General features: G+C 40.2%; 1 protein-coding gene across 1 annotated transcript in view; it reads right to left on the minus strand.

Moving 5' to 3' along the window:
* MED17 (mediator complex subunit 17) overlaps positions 1 to 19,502 on the minus strand; it is a 29,223-nt gene extending 9,721 nt beyond the window's left edge. The window contains exons 1-8 of the mRNA XM_069565143.1: positions 18,964 to 19,502; positions 15,389 to 15,555; positions 14,459 to 14,678; positions 12,416 to 12,552; positions 12,241 to 12,325; positions 10,914 to 11,066; positions 9,228 to 9,358; positions 7,718 to 7,902 (exon numbers count right to left, since the gene is read on the minus strand). Coding sequence (XP_069421244.1) covers positions 7,718 to 7,902; positions 9,228 to 9,358; positions 10,914 to 11,066; positions 12,241 to 12,325; positions 12,416 to 12,552; positions 14,459 to 14,678; positions 15,389 to 15,555; positions 18,964 to 19,213 — 1,328 coding nt within the window. The 5' untranslated portion in view covers positions 19,214 to 19,502. The remainder of the gene's footprint in view (positions 1 to 7,717; positions 7,903 to 9,227; positions 9,359 to 10,913; positions 11,067 to 12,240; positions 12,326 to 12,415; positions 12,553 to 14,458; positions 14,679 to 15,388; positions 15,556 to 18,963) is intronic.

A 19,502-nucleotide genomic window follows, 5' to 3' on the forward strand; every position in this document is an offset into this window, starting at 1 on the left:
GGCTGGACAGGGAGGCGCGGGCTCTAACCTAAGGTGCAGCCTAGCCCGCTCACAGAACAAAGAACTGAGCGATCACCAAAGGAGAGCTGGCCGGCTGCAGACCGGCTCCTCCCTCCACCAGAGTTAAAGAGGCAGGTAGGCGACAGTCAGAGCCAGAAGCCAAGGGGCAATCTCAGCCCCAGGGCCTGGCATCCTTGACCAAATTGTGAGTGGGCTCCTAGTTGCTAACCATGTCCTCCTGGTGTCCTGGATGGCTGACACCTGCCAGGAGGGTTGCAGCCTGAGATTAACTCACCAGAGGATATACACAGCACACCCAGGAAACCAAGTGTCCAGGACCAGGGAGGTGATTAAGACACATGGTCCACCTGGGGGAGTGTGCTCACCAAGCACCTGGTTGCCAGAGCTGCTCGGACCTGGGAAGGGCACAAAACGCAGGCCCAACCAAGTCTGTGCCCTTGTGAAGTACCTGAGAACCTGAGCAGCTTAGACCTGGAAAGTGCACAAAACGCAGGGCCCATTTTGGACAGTGCCCTGCAGAGCACCCTGGAGCCTGAGCAGTGTAGACCTGTACAGCAAATGCCATGAGTTCGGGCAAACTCAGTGTGGTCCACACACTGTGAGTACTCCCCACATACACCAGTGGTATTTGCTTGCAGTGTTCCTCCCTCCCCACAGCACAACTGAACAAGTCAGCCTAAGTAATGGACCACCTTCACCTCCTTGTTTCAGGGCAGAAATTAGACACTGAAGAGACTTGCAAACAGAGGAAGCCAAATGAAATAAAGAAGAGGGAACTGCTCTGGAAGTGACAGGTGCAACAGATTAAAACCCTATAGTTAACTAAGAATTGGAGGGGGCCTATAGACTTTGAGAAGTATGGTATGAAACAAGGAACTATCTGAAACTGAACGGACCCTACACTGCCTGCAACAGCTCCAGAGAAATTCCTAGATATATTTTTACTATTATCCCTTTACAATTTTTTTCAAGTTCTTTATTGCTCCTTTAATTTTCATTTTTATAACCTACTATTACCTTGCAAAAAAAAAGACCCTATTTTTAAAGCAAATTTCATACAAATATTTTTTATAATTTTTGTGATTGATTTTCTTTTGTATTTTTAATATTGTATTTTTGAGACTCTATTCTCTACTCTAGATTTTTAATCTTGGCTTTCTGGTATTTGTTATCAATTTTTACCTTTAAGAATCTAATCTCCAGTATCCATTTTCAGTTATGGATGTGATTACTGGCTTGATTACTCTCTCCCCTTTTGACTCTCCCTTTTCTCCTCCTGGTCACCTCTATCTCCTCCCTCCCTCATCTCTTCTCCATGTAACTCCATGAACCTCTCTTGAGTGTTCCACACTGTGGAGAGCACATAGGGAATTGATTACTGGCTAGACTGCTCTCGCCCCTTTTGATTCCCCCTCTTCTCTTCCTGGTCACCTCTATCTCCCTCTTCCCTCTTCTCTTCTCCATGTAACTCTGTGAACCTCTCTGGGTGTCCCTCAGTGTGAATTTTTTCACCATTAACTGAGATGTTTTATCATCTGCACTGTATGGGTGGATAAGTCTTGAGGCTACTGTAAGAATAAGACTGAAAGCCAGAGGCAGGAGGCTTAAATCCAAATCCTGAGAACTCCTGATCCCAGGGAACACTAATAGACAAGAGCTCATCCAAAAGCATCCATACTGACACAGAAACCAAGCTCCACCCAAGAACCAACAAATACCAGAGCAAGACACACCACACTAATTCTCCAGCAAAGCACGAACACAATCCTGAGCATTAAAAGACAGGCAGCCCAAAACCATGCCAAACCCACTGATGCCCCAAAACACACTACTGGACACTTCATTGCACTACAGAGAGAAGAGATCCAGCTCCACCCAACAGAACACAGACACAAGCTTCCCTAACCAGGAAACCTCGGCAAGCCACTCGTCCAGCCCCACCCACAGGGAGGAACTTCCACAATAAAGAGAAACCACAAACTTCCAGCCTACAGAAAGGGTACCCCAAACACAGCAATCTAAACAAAATGAAAAGGCAGAGAAATATTCAGCAGGTAAAGAAACATGATAAATGCACACCAAACCAAACAAAAGAGGAGGAGATAGGGAGTCTACCTGAAAAAGAAGTCAGAATAATGATAGTGAAAATGATCCAAAATCTTGAAAACAAAATGGAGTTACAGACAGACTAGAGACAAGGATTGAGAAGATGCAGGAAATGTTTAACAAGGACCTAGAAGAAATAAAAAACAGTCAACCAATAATGAATAACACAATAACTGAGATCAAAAGCAATCTGGAGGTAACAAACAGTAGAACAACTGAGGCATAAGATAGTATAAGTAAGATGGAAGATAGAATGGTGGAAATAAATGAAGCAGAGAGGAAAAGAGAAAAGAAATGAACACAACCTCAGAGACCTCTGGGACAATGTTAAATACTCCAACATTCGAATCATAGGAGTCCCAAAAGAAGAAGACAAAAAGAAAGGCCATGATAAAATACTTGAGGAGATAATAGTTGAAAAATTACCTAAAATGGGGCAGGAAATAGCCACCCAAGTCCAAGAAACCCAGAGAGTCCCAAACAGGATAAACCAAAGGTGAAACACCGCAAGACAAACATTAACCATACTAACGAAGATCAAACACAAAGAACAAATATTAAAAGCAGTAAGATAAAAGCAACAATACACAAGGAGATCCCCATAAGGATAACAACTCTTCTTTCAACAGAAACTCTTCAGGCCAGAAGGGAATAGCAGGACATACTCAACGTGATGAAACAGAAAACCTACAACTCAGATTACTATACCCAGCAAGGATCTCATTCAAATATGAAGGAGAAATCAAAAGCTTTACAGACAAGCAAAAGCTGAGAGAATTCAGCACCACCAAACCAGCTCTTCAACAAATGCTAAAGGATCTTCTCTAGACAGGAAACCTTTCATACACACAGAAAAAGTGTAGAAAACTCAAACCCAAAACAACAAAGTAAATGATAACAGGATCATACTTTTCAATAATTACCTTAAATGTAAATGGGTTGAAAGTCCCAACCAAAAGACAAAGACTGGCTGAATGGATATAAAAACAAGACCCTCATATATGCTGGCTACAAGAGACCCACCTCAAACCAAGGGACACATACAAACTGAAAATGAAGGACTGGAAAAAGATATTTCACGCAAATGGAGACCAAAAGAAAGCAGGAGTAGCAATACTCATATCAGATAAAATAGACTTTGAAATAAAGGCCATGAAAAGAGACAAAGAAGGATAGTACATAGTGATCAAAGGATCAATCCCAGAAGAAGATAAAACAATTATAAATATATATGCACCCAACATGGGAGCACCAGAATAGGTAAGGCAAATGCTAACAAGTATGAAAGGAGAAATTAACAATAATAGTGGGAGACTTTAATACCCCACTCACATCTATGGATAGATCAACCAAACAGAAAATTAGCAAGGAAATACAACCTTTAAATGATACAATGGATATAGTTAGACATAATTGATATCTACAGGACACCTCATTGTTTTCACCTCAAAACAATGAATTTCACCTTTTTCTCAAGGGCAAACGGAACATTCTCCAGGTTAGATCACATCCTGGCCATAAATCTAGCCTTGGTAAATTCAAAAAAACTGAAATCATTCCAAGCATATTTTCTGACCATAATGCGGTAAGATTAGACAATGCAGTAAGATTAGATGTCAATTACAGGAGATAAACTATTGAAAATCCCAACATATGGAGGCTGAACAACACGCTGCTGAATAAACAACAATCACAGAAGAAATCAAAATATGGATACAAACAAATGAAAACACGACAAACCAAAACTTATGGGATTCAGTAAAAGCAGTGCTCTGCGGAGGTTCATAGCAACACAAGCTTACCTCAAGAAACAAGAGAAAACTCAAATAAATAACCTAACTTTATACCTAAAGCAACTTGAAAAAGAAGAAATGAAGAACCCCAGGGTTAGTAGAAGGAAAGAAATCATAAAAATTAGGGCAGAAATAAAACAAAAAGAAATAAAGGAGACTATAGCAAAAATCAAAACTAAAAGCTAGTTTTTTGAGAAGATAGACAAACTGTTAGCCAGACTCATCAAGCAAAAAAACAACAAGAATCAAAATCAACCAAATTTGAAATGAAAATGGAGAAATCACAACAGACAACACAGAAATGCAAAGGATCATAAGAGACTACTATCAGCAACTATATGACAATAAAATGGACAACCCGGAAGAAATGGACTAATTCTTAGAAAAGTATAACCTTCCAAAACTGAACCAGGAAGAAATAGAAAATCTTAACAGATCTATCACAAGCATGGAAATAGAAACTGTAATCAAAAATATTCCAACAAACAAAAGCCCAGGACCAGCTGGCTTCACAGCTGAATTCTACCAAATATTTAGAGAAGAGCTAACACCTATCCTACTCAAACTCTTCCAGAAAATTGCAGAGGAAGGTAAACTGCCAAACTCATTCTATGAGGCCACCATCACCCTAATACCAAAGCCAGGCAAAGTTGCCACAAAAACAGAAAACTACAGGCCAATATCACTGATGAACATAGATGCAAAAATCCTTTAAAAAAATCTAGCAAACAGAATCCAACAACATATTACACAGATCATACATCATGATCAAGTGGGCTTTATCCCAGGGAAGCAAAGATTCTTCAATATCTGCAAATCAATCAACATGATACACCAGATTAACAAATTGAAAGATGAAAACTATATGATTATCTCAATAGGTGCAGAGAAAGCCTTTGACAAAATTCAACATCCATTTATGATAAAAACCCTCCAAAAGCAGGCATAAAAGGACATACTTCAACATAATAAAAGCCATATATGACAAACCCACAGCAAACATTATCCTCAATGGTGAAAAACTGAAAGCATTTCCCCTAAAGTCAGGAACAAGACAAGGGTGCCCACTCACCACTACTATTCAACATGGTTTTGGAAGTTTTAGCCACGGCAATCAGAGAAAAAAAGAAATAAAAGGAATCCAGACTGGAAAATAAGAAGTAAAACTCTCACTGTTTGCAGGTGACATGATTCTCTACATAGAAAACCCTAAATACTCTACCAGAAAATTACTAGAGTTAATCAATGAATATAGTCAAGTAGCAGGATATAAAATTAATACACAGAAATCCCCTGCATTACTATACACTAACAATGAGAAAACAGAAAGAGAAATTAAGGGAACAATTCCATTCACCATTGCAACAAAAAGAATAAAATACTTAGGACTAAATCTACCTAAAGAAACAAAAGACCTATATACAGAAAACTATAAAACACTGATGAAAGAAAATCAAAGATGACACAAACTGATGGAGAAATATACCAAGTTCATGGATCAGAAGAATCAACGAAAATGAGTATACTACCCAAAGCACTCTACAGATTCAATGCAATCCCTATCAAGCTACCAACAGTATTTTTCACAGAACTAGAACAAATAATTTCAACATTTGTATGGAAATACAAAAAACCTCGAATAAGCAAAGCAATCTTGAGAAAGAAGAATGGAACTGGAGGAATCAACCTGCCTGACTTCAGACTCTACTACAAAGCCACAGTCATCAAGATAGCATGGTACTGGCACAAAGACAGAAATATAGATCAATGGAACAAAATAGAAAGCCCATAGATAAATCCACACACCTATGGACACCTTATCTTTGACAAAGAAGGCAAGAATATACAATGGAGAAAAGACAATCTCTTTAACAAGTGGTGCTGGGAAAACTGGTCAGCCGCTTGTAAAAGAATGAAACTAGAACACTTTCTAACACCATACACAAAAATAAACTCAAAATGGATTAAAGATCTAAATGTAAGATCAGAAACTATAAAACTCCTAGAGGAGAACATAGGCAAAACACTCTCTGACATAAAATCATAGCAGGATCCTCTATGACCCACCTCCCAGAGTAATGGGAATAAAAGCAAAAATAAATAAATGGGACCTAATTAGACTTAAAAGCTTTTGCACAACGAAGGTAACTAAGCAAGGTGAAAAGACAGCCTTCTGAAAGGGAGAAAATAATAGCAAACGAAGCAACTGACAGAGAATTAATCTCAAAAATATGCCAGCAGCTCATGTAGCTCAACACTAGAAAAATGAATAACCCCATCAAAAATTGGGCCAAAGAACTAAACAGACATTTCTCAAAAGACAACCTACAGATGGCTAACAAACACATGAAAAGATATTCAACATCACTCATTATCAAAGAAATGCAAATCAAAACCACAATGAGGTACCATTTCACGCCAGTCAGAATGGCTGCTATCCAAAAGTCTACAAGCAATAAATGCTGGAGAAGGTGTGGAGAAAAGGGAACCCTCTTACACTGTTGGTGGGAATGCAACTAGTACAGCCACTATGGAGAACAGTGTGGAGATTCCTTAACAAACCGGAAATAGAACTGCCATATGACCCAGCAATCCCACTGCTGGGCATACACACCAAGGAAACCAGAACTGAAAGAGACACGTGTACCTCAATGTTCATCACAGCACTGTTTACAATTGCAGCCAGGACATGGAAGCAACCTAGATGTCCATCAGCAGACGAATGGTTAAGAAAGTTGTGGTACGCATACAGAATGGAATATTAGTCAGCTCTTAAAAAGAATGTATTTGAATCAGTTCTAATGATGTGTATGAAACTGGAGCTTACTATACGGAGTGAAGTAAGTCAGAAAGAAAAAGACCAAAACAGTACATTAACACATATATATGTAATTTAGAAAGTTGATAATGACGCTATATGCAAGACAGCAAAAGAGACGTAGATGTATAGAATAGTCTTTTGGACTCTGTGGCAGAAGGCGAGGGTGGGATGATTTGAGACAATAGCACTGAAACATGTATATTACCGTATGTGAGATAGATCACCAGTCCAATTGAGATGCATGAAACAGGGCACTCAAGGCCAGTGCACTGGGACAACCCTGAGGGTTAGGATGGGGAGGGAGGTGGGAGGGGGGTTCAGGATGGGGGACACATGTACACCCATGGCGGATTCATGTCAATGTATGGCAAAACCACTACAATGTTGTAAAGTAATTAGCCTCCAACTAAAATAAATAAATTTTTTTAAAAAGAACAAAAATGAGCTTTGAAGTTAGGCCTGAAGACTGACTTTGCTAATCTTTTAGTTGTATAACCTTGAGCAAGTGGAACAACTTCTCTGAATCCCAGTTTTACCATCAGTAAAAAATCTGCTAACACGACCTGACCCACAGCTAAGTATTAAATAAGTCAACATATAGGAGAGTGCCTTCCAAAATCCTAAAATGCGGGACAACCGAAAAATACATGGAAAGCCTCAAAAAAGGTTTCAACCAGTTCAGGAAAAGTAGCTCATGGATGGGTTATCATAGAAAGTTTGGTGTTCCAAGGCACTTTCCTACTCAGCTATCTTTCAAAACTTTAATGCCAAGTGTTGGAAACAAAAAAGTTACATGGGCAATAGATCTAAGGCTTCCCCAAACTTGACAGGGCCATCTACAACCATAAACTCTTATACTGCAGTCACCTCCCTCTCCCTGGGAAAAAGATTAAAGTATGCCAAAAATAATGTACATAAGGTAATAGAAAGAAAAAAGGACTGCAGTTTCAAAGAAAGATAGTAACTTTGTCCTTACCTACTCCTCAGAAATATATGCTTTGCTTGTTTAATTATTTTTTCCAGAAGCCCTTCACTTGACTGTATTGAATTAATTTCATTTTTATCAAAAGCTTGAGGACCAGAAAGTCTCATTCTCTTGTGGCCGAAAGGTGCACTTGCTGGATGTGGCATCATAATGGAACTCAATGTCTGTTTATGAAACTGTAACAAGAACAGCCATTTTCAACAACCAGTACCCACATATTAACTACACAATGTTCGATCTAATCATGGCTCACAGTTTGGAAACATGAAAGTAATGGATTGCAGGCACACATAAAGGTAGTCTAGGCACACAGATAACATGTTAACATCTACTGCTGCCAAGTCACTTCAGTCATGTCCGACTCTGTGCGATCCCCCAGACGGCAGCCCACCAGGCTCCCCCGTCCCTGGGATTCTCCAGGCAAGAACACTGGAGTGGGTTGCCATTTCCTTCTCCAATGCGTGAAAGTGAAGTCGCTCAGTCGTGTCCGACTCTTAGCGACTCCATGGACTGCACCCCCCAAGGCTCCTCCGCCCATGGGATTTTCCAGGCAAGAGTACTGGAGTGGGGTGCCATTGCCTTCTCCTAACATCTGCTGCTGCTGCTGCTAAGTCGCATCAGTCGTGTCCGACTCTGTGCGACCCCATAAACGGCAGCCCACCAGGCTCCCCTGTCCCTGGGATTCTCCAGGCAAGAACGCTGGAGTGGGTTGCCATTTCCTTCTCCAATGCATGAAAGTAAAAAGTGAAAGTGAAGTTGCTCAGTCGTTTCTGACTCTTAGTGACCCCATGGACTGCAGCCTACCAGGCTCCTCCATCCATTGGATTTTCCAGGCAAGAGTACTGGAGTGGGGTGCCATTGCCTTCTCCTAACATCTACTAGGCTAAATGTGTTGGTAAAGAAAAGGGTCTCTCTCCAGCTGTCGTTTTTATGTTAAAACTTTTATAAAAAACAAAAATAAATATTCTTCAGTAAGTCCCATTGACAGAACACATGCAATCAGTTATTCTACTATATCCTGGATTAGAGGTTCTAAAGCCTGGGTACAATAGAACCCCTTAGGAATATAAAAAAACACTGATCCTTGCACCATCACAGACCAGATCTGGGGGTGAGACATGGGCAGCTGGAATATATATTCCTATTAAAAGAGTCTCAGGACAGTTCTAAATGACCTGTAAGTAGAATGCATCCTGAAATAATTCAAGTAATCCTGTTCACAGGCACTGGCAAGACATTTTCCGATTACCCAATCAGAATCAACCTTTAGCATGCGTTTCTTACACCTCTCTATAAAACTTGCAGAATAGAAGCTATGCTTGGCCACAGAGACTATATTCATATTCTCTGTGTTCCCTGAGGCCATAACAAGATCTTTCACAGCACTACTAGTGAATGTCATTGCTTTATGAATAACGAGGACTCAGCAGTGAGAAGGCTGTGTACTTCCACTGCTGTACGTACACTTACCACAATGCAAAGAAAACATTTACTCCATTACCTCTCTAATCAGTAGATGCAAATTATGCTCTAGAACATAGAGATGGTCCTCTGGACTTTGCTTCTCGGTAGCAGATTTGGGGGATTTCTTATCATTTGAAGAATGGCACAAAGAAATAGATAACTGCAAGCCTATTTATAAAAATAAGCAGGACAGACATAAATAACTTATAATATGGAAAAGCACAAACTGTTTTCATTAAGTATTACCACAGCCCATTTTCAAAAAATACATTCTGAACTCAAAGAGGAGGATTTTGTGATTAACATTTTTACACCAAAATGACTACCCATGAATATGATAAACTCCCATGTATTCAATTTCTATTGACTTACAATGCGGCTGCTGACCTTCAGCTATGGCTAAAGACAGGTGAGCAGAAACTGTAATTTGTTACTTCTAGATTTTACATTAAAAAATAAAACAGAGTTAATAACTGGTATTACTGACTAGAAGACCTTCCCTGTTCCCATGAGAATCAGGATGAAATTTTTCACTCCAGAAACCCATTCTCTTAACAAAATCTAAGATACTGAGAATTTATGTAAAAAAACAAGTGGAGCTAATTAAAAATTGATCTCTTGTTAAATCTAACTGCTTCTGAAAAATATTTTAAATCCAATTTCCACAAATTTAGGACATTATGGATATTTAATTAAGCATTTTCTAAACAGAAACAGTAACTGAAAAAGATACATGACCCCAATGTTCACAGAAGTATTAGACACAATTACCAAGGTATGGAAGCAACACATGAGTGGACAAAAAAGATGCAGTATGTATAAATACAATAAAGTACTTACTCAGTCATGAACAATGACATTTTGTCATATGCAACAATATGAATAGACTTAAGACAGTATTATGCTAAATGAAATTAGAGAAAGACAAATGTTGCACGGTATCACTTACAAATGGATTCTAAAAAATAAAACAAATTAGTGAATATAACAAAAAAGAAACAGACACAGAGAACATACTACTGGTTACTAGTGGGGAGAGGGAAGCAGGGAAGGGTACATAGGGGCAGAGGATTAAGAATACACAGAAGACCTTGAAGGACACATCAAATGGTAAAACTACTTGTGATTATGAATGAGTTTTTTGCTTCTTGTATTTTTTCTGGTTTCCTATTATGTACATCTTAACTTTTAAGAAATAAATGTTATTTTAAAAACTTTTAGAAGTAAAAACTATGTATAAAATAAGTTACAAGGATCTTTATTTTATAACTATAAATGGAACACAACTTTTAAAGATTGTAAATCACTGTTGTATACCTGAAACTTATACATCAACTATACCTCAATAAAAAATTAAAAAATTTTTTAAATTAAGCATTTTCTAATTGACATCTCATCTAGATAATAAGAGGACCTTAGGAAATCTTCTACAAATAGTGTTGGCATAGACACCTCAAAGCAACCGTTACCTAATAACAGGTTTGCTAGGGCAAACTTTAACAGGTATTGTTTAAAGCCCGGAGTGACACCACTGAGGACACAGAACAGTCAGCAGTGCAGACTGGGCTGCACACTCCGCTGGCTGTTACGGCTGTCGTTAGAGGCTGTACACTACTTCTCTGCTGTTACCATTACTTCAACACACCCAAACTGCTGCCCTCTTTGTCCTGGCCCCCAAATCACAAAGTTTTAATTATCACTCAAAAGGGTAGGCTGCACTTACTTGGGAAGGGCTGAGAGATAATCTGATTTTTCACCACAATGTGAGGGATCTGTGATTTAATTTGAACGGCTTCCCGGGAGAGCTGTGCAAAAATTTCTTTACATAAGAGAACATTTTGTGCTGCTTCTAATTTTGTCTGCCAATGTGGGGAACCTGAAAGACAGGGAACATGCGTATATAGTAATTACCTAATTGTTATTACTTTTTTAAGATTTGTGTTGCACTAGGTCTTCATTGCAGCTCTTGGGCCTAGCTACCCTACGGCATGTGGGATCCCAGTTCCCTGACCAGGGATCAAATCTGTGTTCCCAAACACTGAACCACCAGGGAAGTCCCTTAATTACCTACCTTAGGCATTAACTAGCTTAAATGACGATCAACATACAACAAAAATTCAGAAAACTATGTATTACAGCATACCCCTTCCAAAATATAGAATTTTTTACTTCTTCTACACAGAGAAAACTGGTAAATAAGTTCAACCTTTCAAAAATGACTACACAGGAATTCCTTCGTGATCCTGTCATGAGGATTCTGCACCCTCACTGCTGAGGGCCTGTGTTCAATTCCTGGTCAAAGACCTAAAATTCCACAAGGTGCATGGTGTGGCCAAAAAACAAAAGGACTGCACAGCTATTCACTAATAACTGACTCAGTTCAGTCCAGTCGCTCAGTCGTGTCCGACTCTTTGCGACCCCATGAATCGCAGCACGCCAGGCCTCCCTGTCCATCACCAACTCCCGGAGTTCACTCAGATTCATGTCCATTGAGTCAGTGATGCCATCCAGCCATCTCATCCTCTGTCGTCCCCTTCTCCTCCTGCCCCCAATCCCTCCCAGCATCAAAGTCTTTTCCAATGAGTCAACTCTTCGCATGAGGTGGCCAAAGTACTGGAGTTTCAGCTTTAGCACCCTTCCTTCCAAAGAAATCTCAGGGTTGATCTCCTTCAGAATGGACTGGTTGGATCTCGTTGCAGTCCATGGGACTCTCAAGAGTCTTCTCCAACACCACAGTTCAAAAGCATCAATTCTTCAGCGCTCAGCCTTCTTCACAGTCCAACTCTCACATCCATACATGACTACTGGAAAAACCATAGCCTTGACTAGACGGACCTTAGTCGGCCAAGTAATGTCTCTGCTTTTGAATATGCTTAGATAGCATTGGTCGTAATTGATTAACAAATTGTAATAAAAATTATTATAAAAAATAATTAACAAATTATAAAGTCATATTTCCAATTGCTCTTATTTAAAGTACCTATTTTTCCTAACTATATTTACTTTTAGTCAGGGCAGACAAGACCAGAAGTTAGAGAACAGAACTATACCTGGTTTGGATTTAGGCAAAGGTCGCTTGAAGAGGTTAACTGTGCCGAGGTCACCTATGTCTGGAGCCTGTTTTTGAATTGAAACCTATGTGAAAATAATAACACAAAAATATGTTAGCTAAGTAGCTTCAGGGCTATTAATAAGAAATTACTTGAAAAATACTTAGACAAATACCCTGATATATGCAGACCCTTCTAAATCACTAGGAATCTGGACATCAAGGGGACAGTAATCTTCAGGTATCTTCTTGTCTAGATCAATATCTGTATTCTTTATTACTTCAAATGTACCATGATGGGGAAACAGAGACCCTAATGGGATATTAAAAAGAGGAAAATCAAAACAGTTAACATGTTTATTCAACAGAAATTACTGAGTATATAATAATATCTCACCTACATATCGTGACATATACATTAAGTTCCCACCAAAAATATGTGTTTCAGGGGAGTGGGGAGGAAAAGGCATGGTAAACAAAAAGAAGAAAGGAAGCAGGAGAAAACAGCTATTTACCTTAAAAAAAAAAACATGTCTTAGTCTAATGGTGTCATTATAAGGACTCCACAGGCTATCCAAACTGTTTTATTCCAATGGAGTTTTGATAAAATGAATATAATTCTAGACTAGATATATGTATATCTATATTCACAGTAATATAAGTAATATAATCTACTTATACATATTTAAACCTTGGAGGCTAAACACTTCTGGAGCTCAGCCTCTGTAATAAGGTTAAGATTGAAGGATTCTGAATTCAACAAGAGACAAAAAGATAGCATATACACCACTTTTTGTCAACCAACTCCTAGACTTTATGTGATGTCTTTGTATGTAGTGCGTAAGTTTAAGATAGCTGCCCTGGGCTGCTGAATTACCTGAGGCGGGCGTAGATGAATGTAACTGCTGCTCAAGATTTTCTTGCAATTAAAAACAGAATTTAATCAAATCCTCTTATAACAGAAGTAACCGTTTTAGCTAAAGTTCTTATGCATAATTATTTGTTGAGAAGAGCTTACAATGTCCAGAGCCCGAAAAGTACTGCTTCTATAAACTATCTATTAAAATGTAAAAATGTCTTTGTCATCTTAATTCATCTTTTGATGGAACTTTACCATTAGAACTCAAAATTTTCCAATTCACATCATACTAAGGCATGCAGGTCCTTGAGTTAACCACTTCAAATTATATTCCTTTAATTTGAAGATACTCATGGCTTGCTCTGGAAAATGAATCCTTTTCAAATATCACTCCACTACTGTTATCTCAGTGATAACAGCCAGGGCTCCTTCCTTTTTTTTATCACTTGACACTCAAGAGCTTTTACCCCATTGAGCTGTGAATCTTATAAACTTCTACTGTATAGCTCCTCTGAATATAGTTCGGCAGCTTAAAGACATTGCCACAACTGCTTTGAGAAACCTGCTATTACATATGATAGCTCAGCAACAAAGAATTTATACCAGAAGATGTGAAGTCGAAACATCCAACTTTGTTATATACTCCAACAAAATATATTCCTTAAGTTAGGGTTGCAGCCCTGGCTGAATGGAAAAAAAGGTGAAGTGTTTTCACCATTATATCTCTTTACCCAGGAGTTAAAAACAGCTTACCAGACTTAAGCAAGAAAAACAGAATAAGAAAGAATAGAAATGTTTCTTTTTTTCTTTTATGCTCAGTGTTTAAGGGATTGATCAAAGTCCCCAACTGAGGAGTCCAGTCCCGCCTCCTATTTCTGACTAAAACGTCAATTATGGTTCAGGGTGTGTTCACACATAAACTCTATCTCTGAACTTTCTGTTAAATGAACCTAAAATTTTTTCAGATTATATACAGCTGACTTCCCAGGTGGCACCAGTGGTAAAGAACCTGCCTGCCAATGCAGGAGACGCAGGAAATGCAGATTCGATCCCTGGGTCAGGAAGATCCCCTGGAGTAAGAAATGGCAACCCATTCCAATATTCGTGCCTGGAAAATTTCATGGACAGAGGAGCCTGGTGGGCTATATAGTCCTTGGGGTTGCAAAGAGTCAGACACTGAACCTATACACACATATAAGGCTATGATGAGAATAATTTGAGTTTTTTCAGGCTTATGTGTACAGAAATTAAAACTTCAAAATGTAACATGTAATTGAGAATATTATTATAAAAATCAACATTTATAGTTTTTAACAAACTATTGTTAAAAAGCAGAGTTTTTTTTAACAGTTATCTATACCTGCACTTCTGTAGCTCAGATCTCCAAGAATTTTATCTCCAACTTTTCTAAGCTTCCAGTGTTGCCTCAATCTCAAAAGCTCAGAGTTGAAGTCTCTTTGTAGCTTATTTTCTTGGTTTTCAGCGACTGATTTTGTCAGTCTCTCTGCCCCCTTCAGTAGGATCTGTGCTGCTCCAGCAAGTGACTTCTTTTTAGATATTAACTGCAACGTCTGAGGATTCTATCAGAAACAATCCAGAAGTGTAGGGCTGTATTATTTTTAAATGATTTTTTTAAATGATACATTTCCTCAATAATAAAATACCTACTCAAGGGAAAATTAAAAAAGAAAAGCAAGGAGAAGGGAGAAAAGCACATAATGTTGAAAAGAATAATAACCTTAACCCATTTATTTGGTCACTTGTAATAGACTTATGCTAAACTAAAACACTACACCATCAGAACTTAACTCTGCATAAACCTGGCCCAGCCTAGGTTAGGTTCCCCTCTCTGCACTGCCATTCCTCTCTTTATGTATGGCACTCTCCGTATCACCCACAAGAACACCCTTTCAAAGCACTCATTAATACTTCAAAGAAAAGTCTATAATTGGAAAACTGATGAGAAATCAAAACCTATGTATTATATGTACATACATAAATATCCATAGTCACTATCAATCCACGCACTATCAATTCCAAAAAGCCAAGTTTAGTAGAAGTTTTCTGGCTGCATAACAATCAAAATAATAAAGGTTCATAAAAATGTCACAATTTCTGATCACATTACAGAACCTAATTTTGTGTTTTTGGAGAGCTTACGACAGTCTTTAAAACTTCATGTGGACTTCATTTTGCATCTAAGGAAAAGGAAACAACAGACACACAGCCTAAAAGATGGTATTGAGACTTAATAAAATGGCATCATTATTCAATCAAAGCCCACAAATACCTGTTTTGGAGGAAGTGCATCCTGAGAGACAGGATCAAGAGTCATAAATTTTTTATCCCTAACAATACTGAGAACATCATAGAGAACACACATCTCTGTCAGGGCACTTCTCAAATTGTTCCTCACTGAATCCCAAGGCCAAAGGGAGGGTTGAAATTTCACCAATCCTAAAAAGTGAAAGAAAAAAATAAATACCCAGATATTAGTTATAAAAAACTCAGAGATCCAAAAGTACTAAAAAAAAAAAAAAACCAAGAAAAAAAGTACTAAAAGAAGAAATAACGAATTCTATTTCAAATTGTTCCCTTTTATCCCATTCACTCCACCCTTTCTAGAATCTTTGTTAACATTTAAGTTGGCATTCCTACAATGGCAAAACAAATATGGTTTCTAATTTCCTAAGTTAAATCTAACATTACAGCATGATAGTAGGCATTCAAATCTTTTAAAATCTAAGCAAGCCTTCTTAATAACCTTTTTTTCTTCCAGCTTTTAAAACCTTAAGAATTAATTGTTGAGAATTTTCAATACATAGAAAAATACAAAACTACAAATGACCTATAATGGCAGCATTCTGATAGTAAACACTATTCTCTTCCAATCTCTTAATCACTTTTAGGAATTAAATTTCACATATAGATCCTCACCATAGAGTTCAAACAACAGAAATACAGAGTAAAAAGTGAAAGTTTTCCTCTATTCCCCACCCCTAATTCTCTCTCCCCCTGAGAGGCAATCACTAATAACTGTTGGGGTATCCTCATCCAAATTTTTTTTAATGTATTTATATACATATACCCCCAATTTCCCATTACTTGCTTCCCCTGCCCCTCAATATGTCCTAAAGACACCTTCACATCAGAATATAGATCTACTTCATTCTTTTAACACTATAAGATATTCTGGAGCATGCACTGTGTTCTCAATCGCTCAGGCAGGTCTGAAGCAGAGACATACAGTAAATTCAAGAATTCTCTGGCAGTCCAGCGGTTAGGACTCTACTGTTCCTCTGCAGGGGGCCCAGCTTTGATCCCTGGTAGGGGAACTAGAAGGCAATGGCACCCCACTCCAGTACTCTTGTCTGGAAAATCCCATGGACGGAGGAGCCCGGTAGGCTGTAGCCCATGGGGTCGCCAAGAGTCGGACAAGACTGAGCAACTTCACTTTCACGCCTTGGAGAAGGAAATGGCAACCCACTCCAGTGTTCTTGCCTGGAGAGTCCCAGTGACGGTGGAACCTGGTGGGCTGCTATGGGGTCGCGCAGTCGGACACAACTGAAGCGGCTTAGCAGCAGCAGCAGGGAAACTAAGATCCCTGCAAGCTGGGCGATGTGGCCAAAAATAATAATTGAACAATGTGCCATAAGTTTAACTATTTCTGTGTGATGGGCACATAGACTGGTTCCAACAATGCCAGTCTGGGCCTATTTTTTCAATGAACTGTCTTCTTTTCAGTTTGAAGGGACTCTGAATATCAGGGATATTAACCATTTGTGTGTCATATGTGTAGTATATACTTTCCCCAGCCTGTCATTTATCTTTTTACTTTGTCTGTTGCATCTTTTTCCATTACTATTTTTAAATTTTATGCAATTAATACACCTATCTTTTCTTTCATAAGGTCTGTTTCCTATCTTGCTTAAGAAGGTCTCTCCTGGGATTTCCCTGGTGGGCCAATAGCTAAGACTCTGTATTTCCAATGCAGGGGGCTTGGGTTTGATCCCTAGTCAGGGAACTAAATCCCACATACAACTAAGATCCAGCCCAGCTAAAAAAGTAAATAAACATTAGCGGGGGCAGGGGCGAGAAAAAGGTCTTTCCTAGTGCCAAAGTGACATGATTATAACTTCTTCCAATAATTCACCTTATTCTCTTCATCTTCATTTCAATCCTTGTGGAAATACTTCTGTGCGAGTTCTGACGCAGCATTTACCAAACGGGTCCCCAATGGCCCTAACACAGCTGGCTTGAAATGCTATCTTTAAATTCCGAGTTACACAGTGTCTGTTCGCATGACTAAGTCAAGAACTGCTAGATTTCTTTTATTTTTGACAATAAGAATCCAAAACCACTCATACTTTTTCTATAACTAACTAGTTTTATTTTCCCTATAATCCATTTACTATATATATAGATATATATATACACAGCATCCAGCGTGATCTTCTGTAAACAAAATCATCTGTCTACTTGAAATCTTTCAAAAGCTTTCAGCTGTCCTAATAAAAGCCAAACGCTTACCCTGGCTGACTGGATCTACCTGATTTGGCCTCTACCTACCTCCTAGGACTTATCACATCCTCCTGTCAATATAATCTCCTCTCAGTAGGAGTTAGTAACATCATGTATCTTGCACATGGAAACGAAGTGATTAGTTCAAAGTCACGGCAGAACCGAGGCGCGAACTCGAGGGCTCCTAACCAGGTTACCACATTAGGGATGCTACCTGTATGCAGCTCAGGAAGCAAGTTAGAACTGGGCATAGAACAGCAGACTGGTTCCAAATAGGAAAAGGAATATGTCAAGGCTGTATATTGTCACCCTGCTTATTTAACTTATATGCAGAGTACATCATGAGAAACGCTGGGCTGGAGGAAGCAGAAGCTGGAATCAAGATTGCCGGGAGAAATATCAATAACCTCAGATATGCATATGACACCACCCTTATGGCAGAAAGTGAAGAAGAACTAAAGCGCCTCTTGATAAAAGTGAAAGAGGAGTGAAAAAGCTGGCTTACAGCTCAACATTCAGAAAACTAAGACTATGGCATCCAGTCCCATCACTTCATGGCAAATAGATGGGGAAACAGTGGAAACAATGGCTGACTTAATTTTTCTGGGCTCCGAAATCACAGCAGATGGTGATTGCAGCCATGAAATTAAAAGACACTTACTCCTTGGAAGGAAAGTTATGACCAACTTAGACAGCATATTAAAAAGCACAGACATTACTTTGCCAACAAACGTCCGTCTAGTCAAGGCTATGGTTTTTCCAGTGGTCATGTATGGATTGTGAGAGTTGGATCTATTAAGAAAGCTGAGTGCCAAAGAACTGATGCTTTTGAACTGTGGTGTTGGAGAAGACTCTTGAGAGTCCCTTGGACTGCAAGGAGATCCAGCCAGTCCACCCTAAAGAAAGGAGATCAGTCCTGGGTGTTCATTGGAAGGACTGATGTTGAAGCTGAAACTCCAATACTTTGGCCACCTGATGCAAAGAGCTGACTCATCTGAAGGAAAGATTTGAGGGCAGGAGGAGAAGGGGACAAGAGAGGATGAGATGGCTGGATGACATCACGGACTCGATGGACATGGGTATAGGTGGACTCCGGGAGTTGTGATGGACAGGGAGGCCTGGCGTGCTGCGATTCATGGGGTCGCAAAGAGTCACACTATTGAGCAACTGAACTGAACTGAAAACCCAAACACTCCCCTAGCGACAAGGTCTCACACGCTGTCTCTCAAGGAAACCTGCGCAGAAACGAGGACTGAGAGGCGAGCAGCGCCCAAAAGTGTCCGGACGCCGCCGCCCCACGCGGCCATGTCCACGGCGCCTCACCGGGTGCGCCCGCGGCCTCACCTTCCTCGTCGTCCTGGTCAGCGCTGGACCCCGCGCCCGCCCAATCCTGCGCATCGCCCTCGGCGCCCGCTGCCTCCTCCTCCTCGGAGCCGGAGCCCTGGCTGAAGTCGATCCGCTGGGCCAGGCGCGCCAGGTTCTGAGACATGGACAGAGGCTGCAGGTACGTCTCGGTGCCATCCAGGCCCACCTCCTGGACCTGCTTCTCGCAGGCCGACTCGATGCTGATCCGCACAGCGCGCACCCCAGACATGCTGGCGGCGTCGGCTCGGCGCCCGCACCGGGCTACAACCGAGGGAGGGAGTGGGAGTGCTTCAGGGCACCCAGGACCACGGCGCAGCGGAAGCGCCCGAGGAGACTCAGCGCCGCTCCAGGTGCGGAAACAAAGGCCACACCGGACGCTTTCCCACAATGCACCGCAGGCCCCGGCCCTCGCCCCGGCCCTGCTCGCAGTCTCGCGGGAGGAAAGCGGCCGGCGCGGGGCCCACACTTCCGGCCGCGCGCCTGGGTTAAATCCCGCTGCGGCGCGCGGAAGAGCTTGT

The sequence above is a fragment of the Ovis canadensis genome, chromosome 21 (genome assembly GCF_042477335.2).
Source record: "Ovis canadensis isolate MfBH-ARS-UI-01 breed Bighorn chromosome 21, ARS-UI_OviCan_v2, whole genome shotgun sequence".
Taxonomy (NCBI): Eukaryota; Metazoa; Chordata; class Mammalia; order Artiodactyla; family Bovidae; genus Ovis; species Ovis canadensis.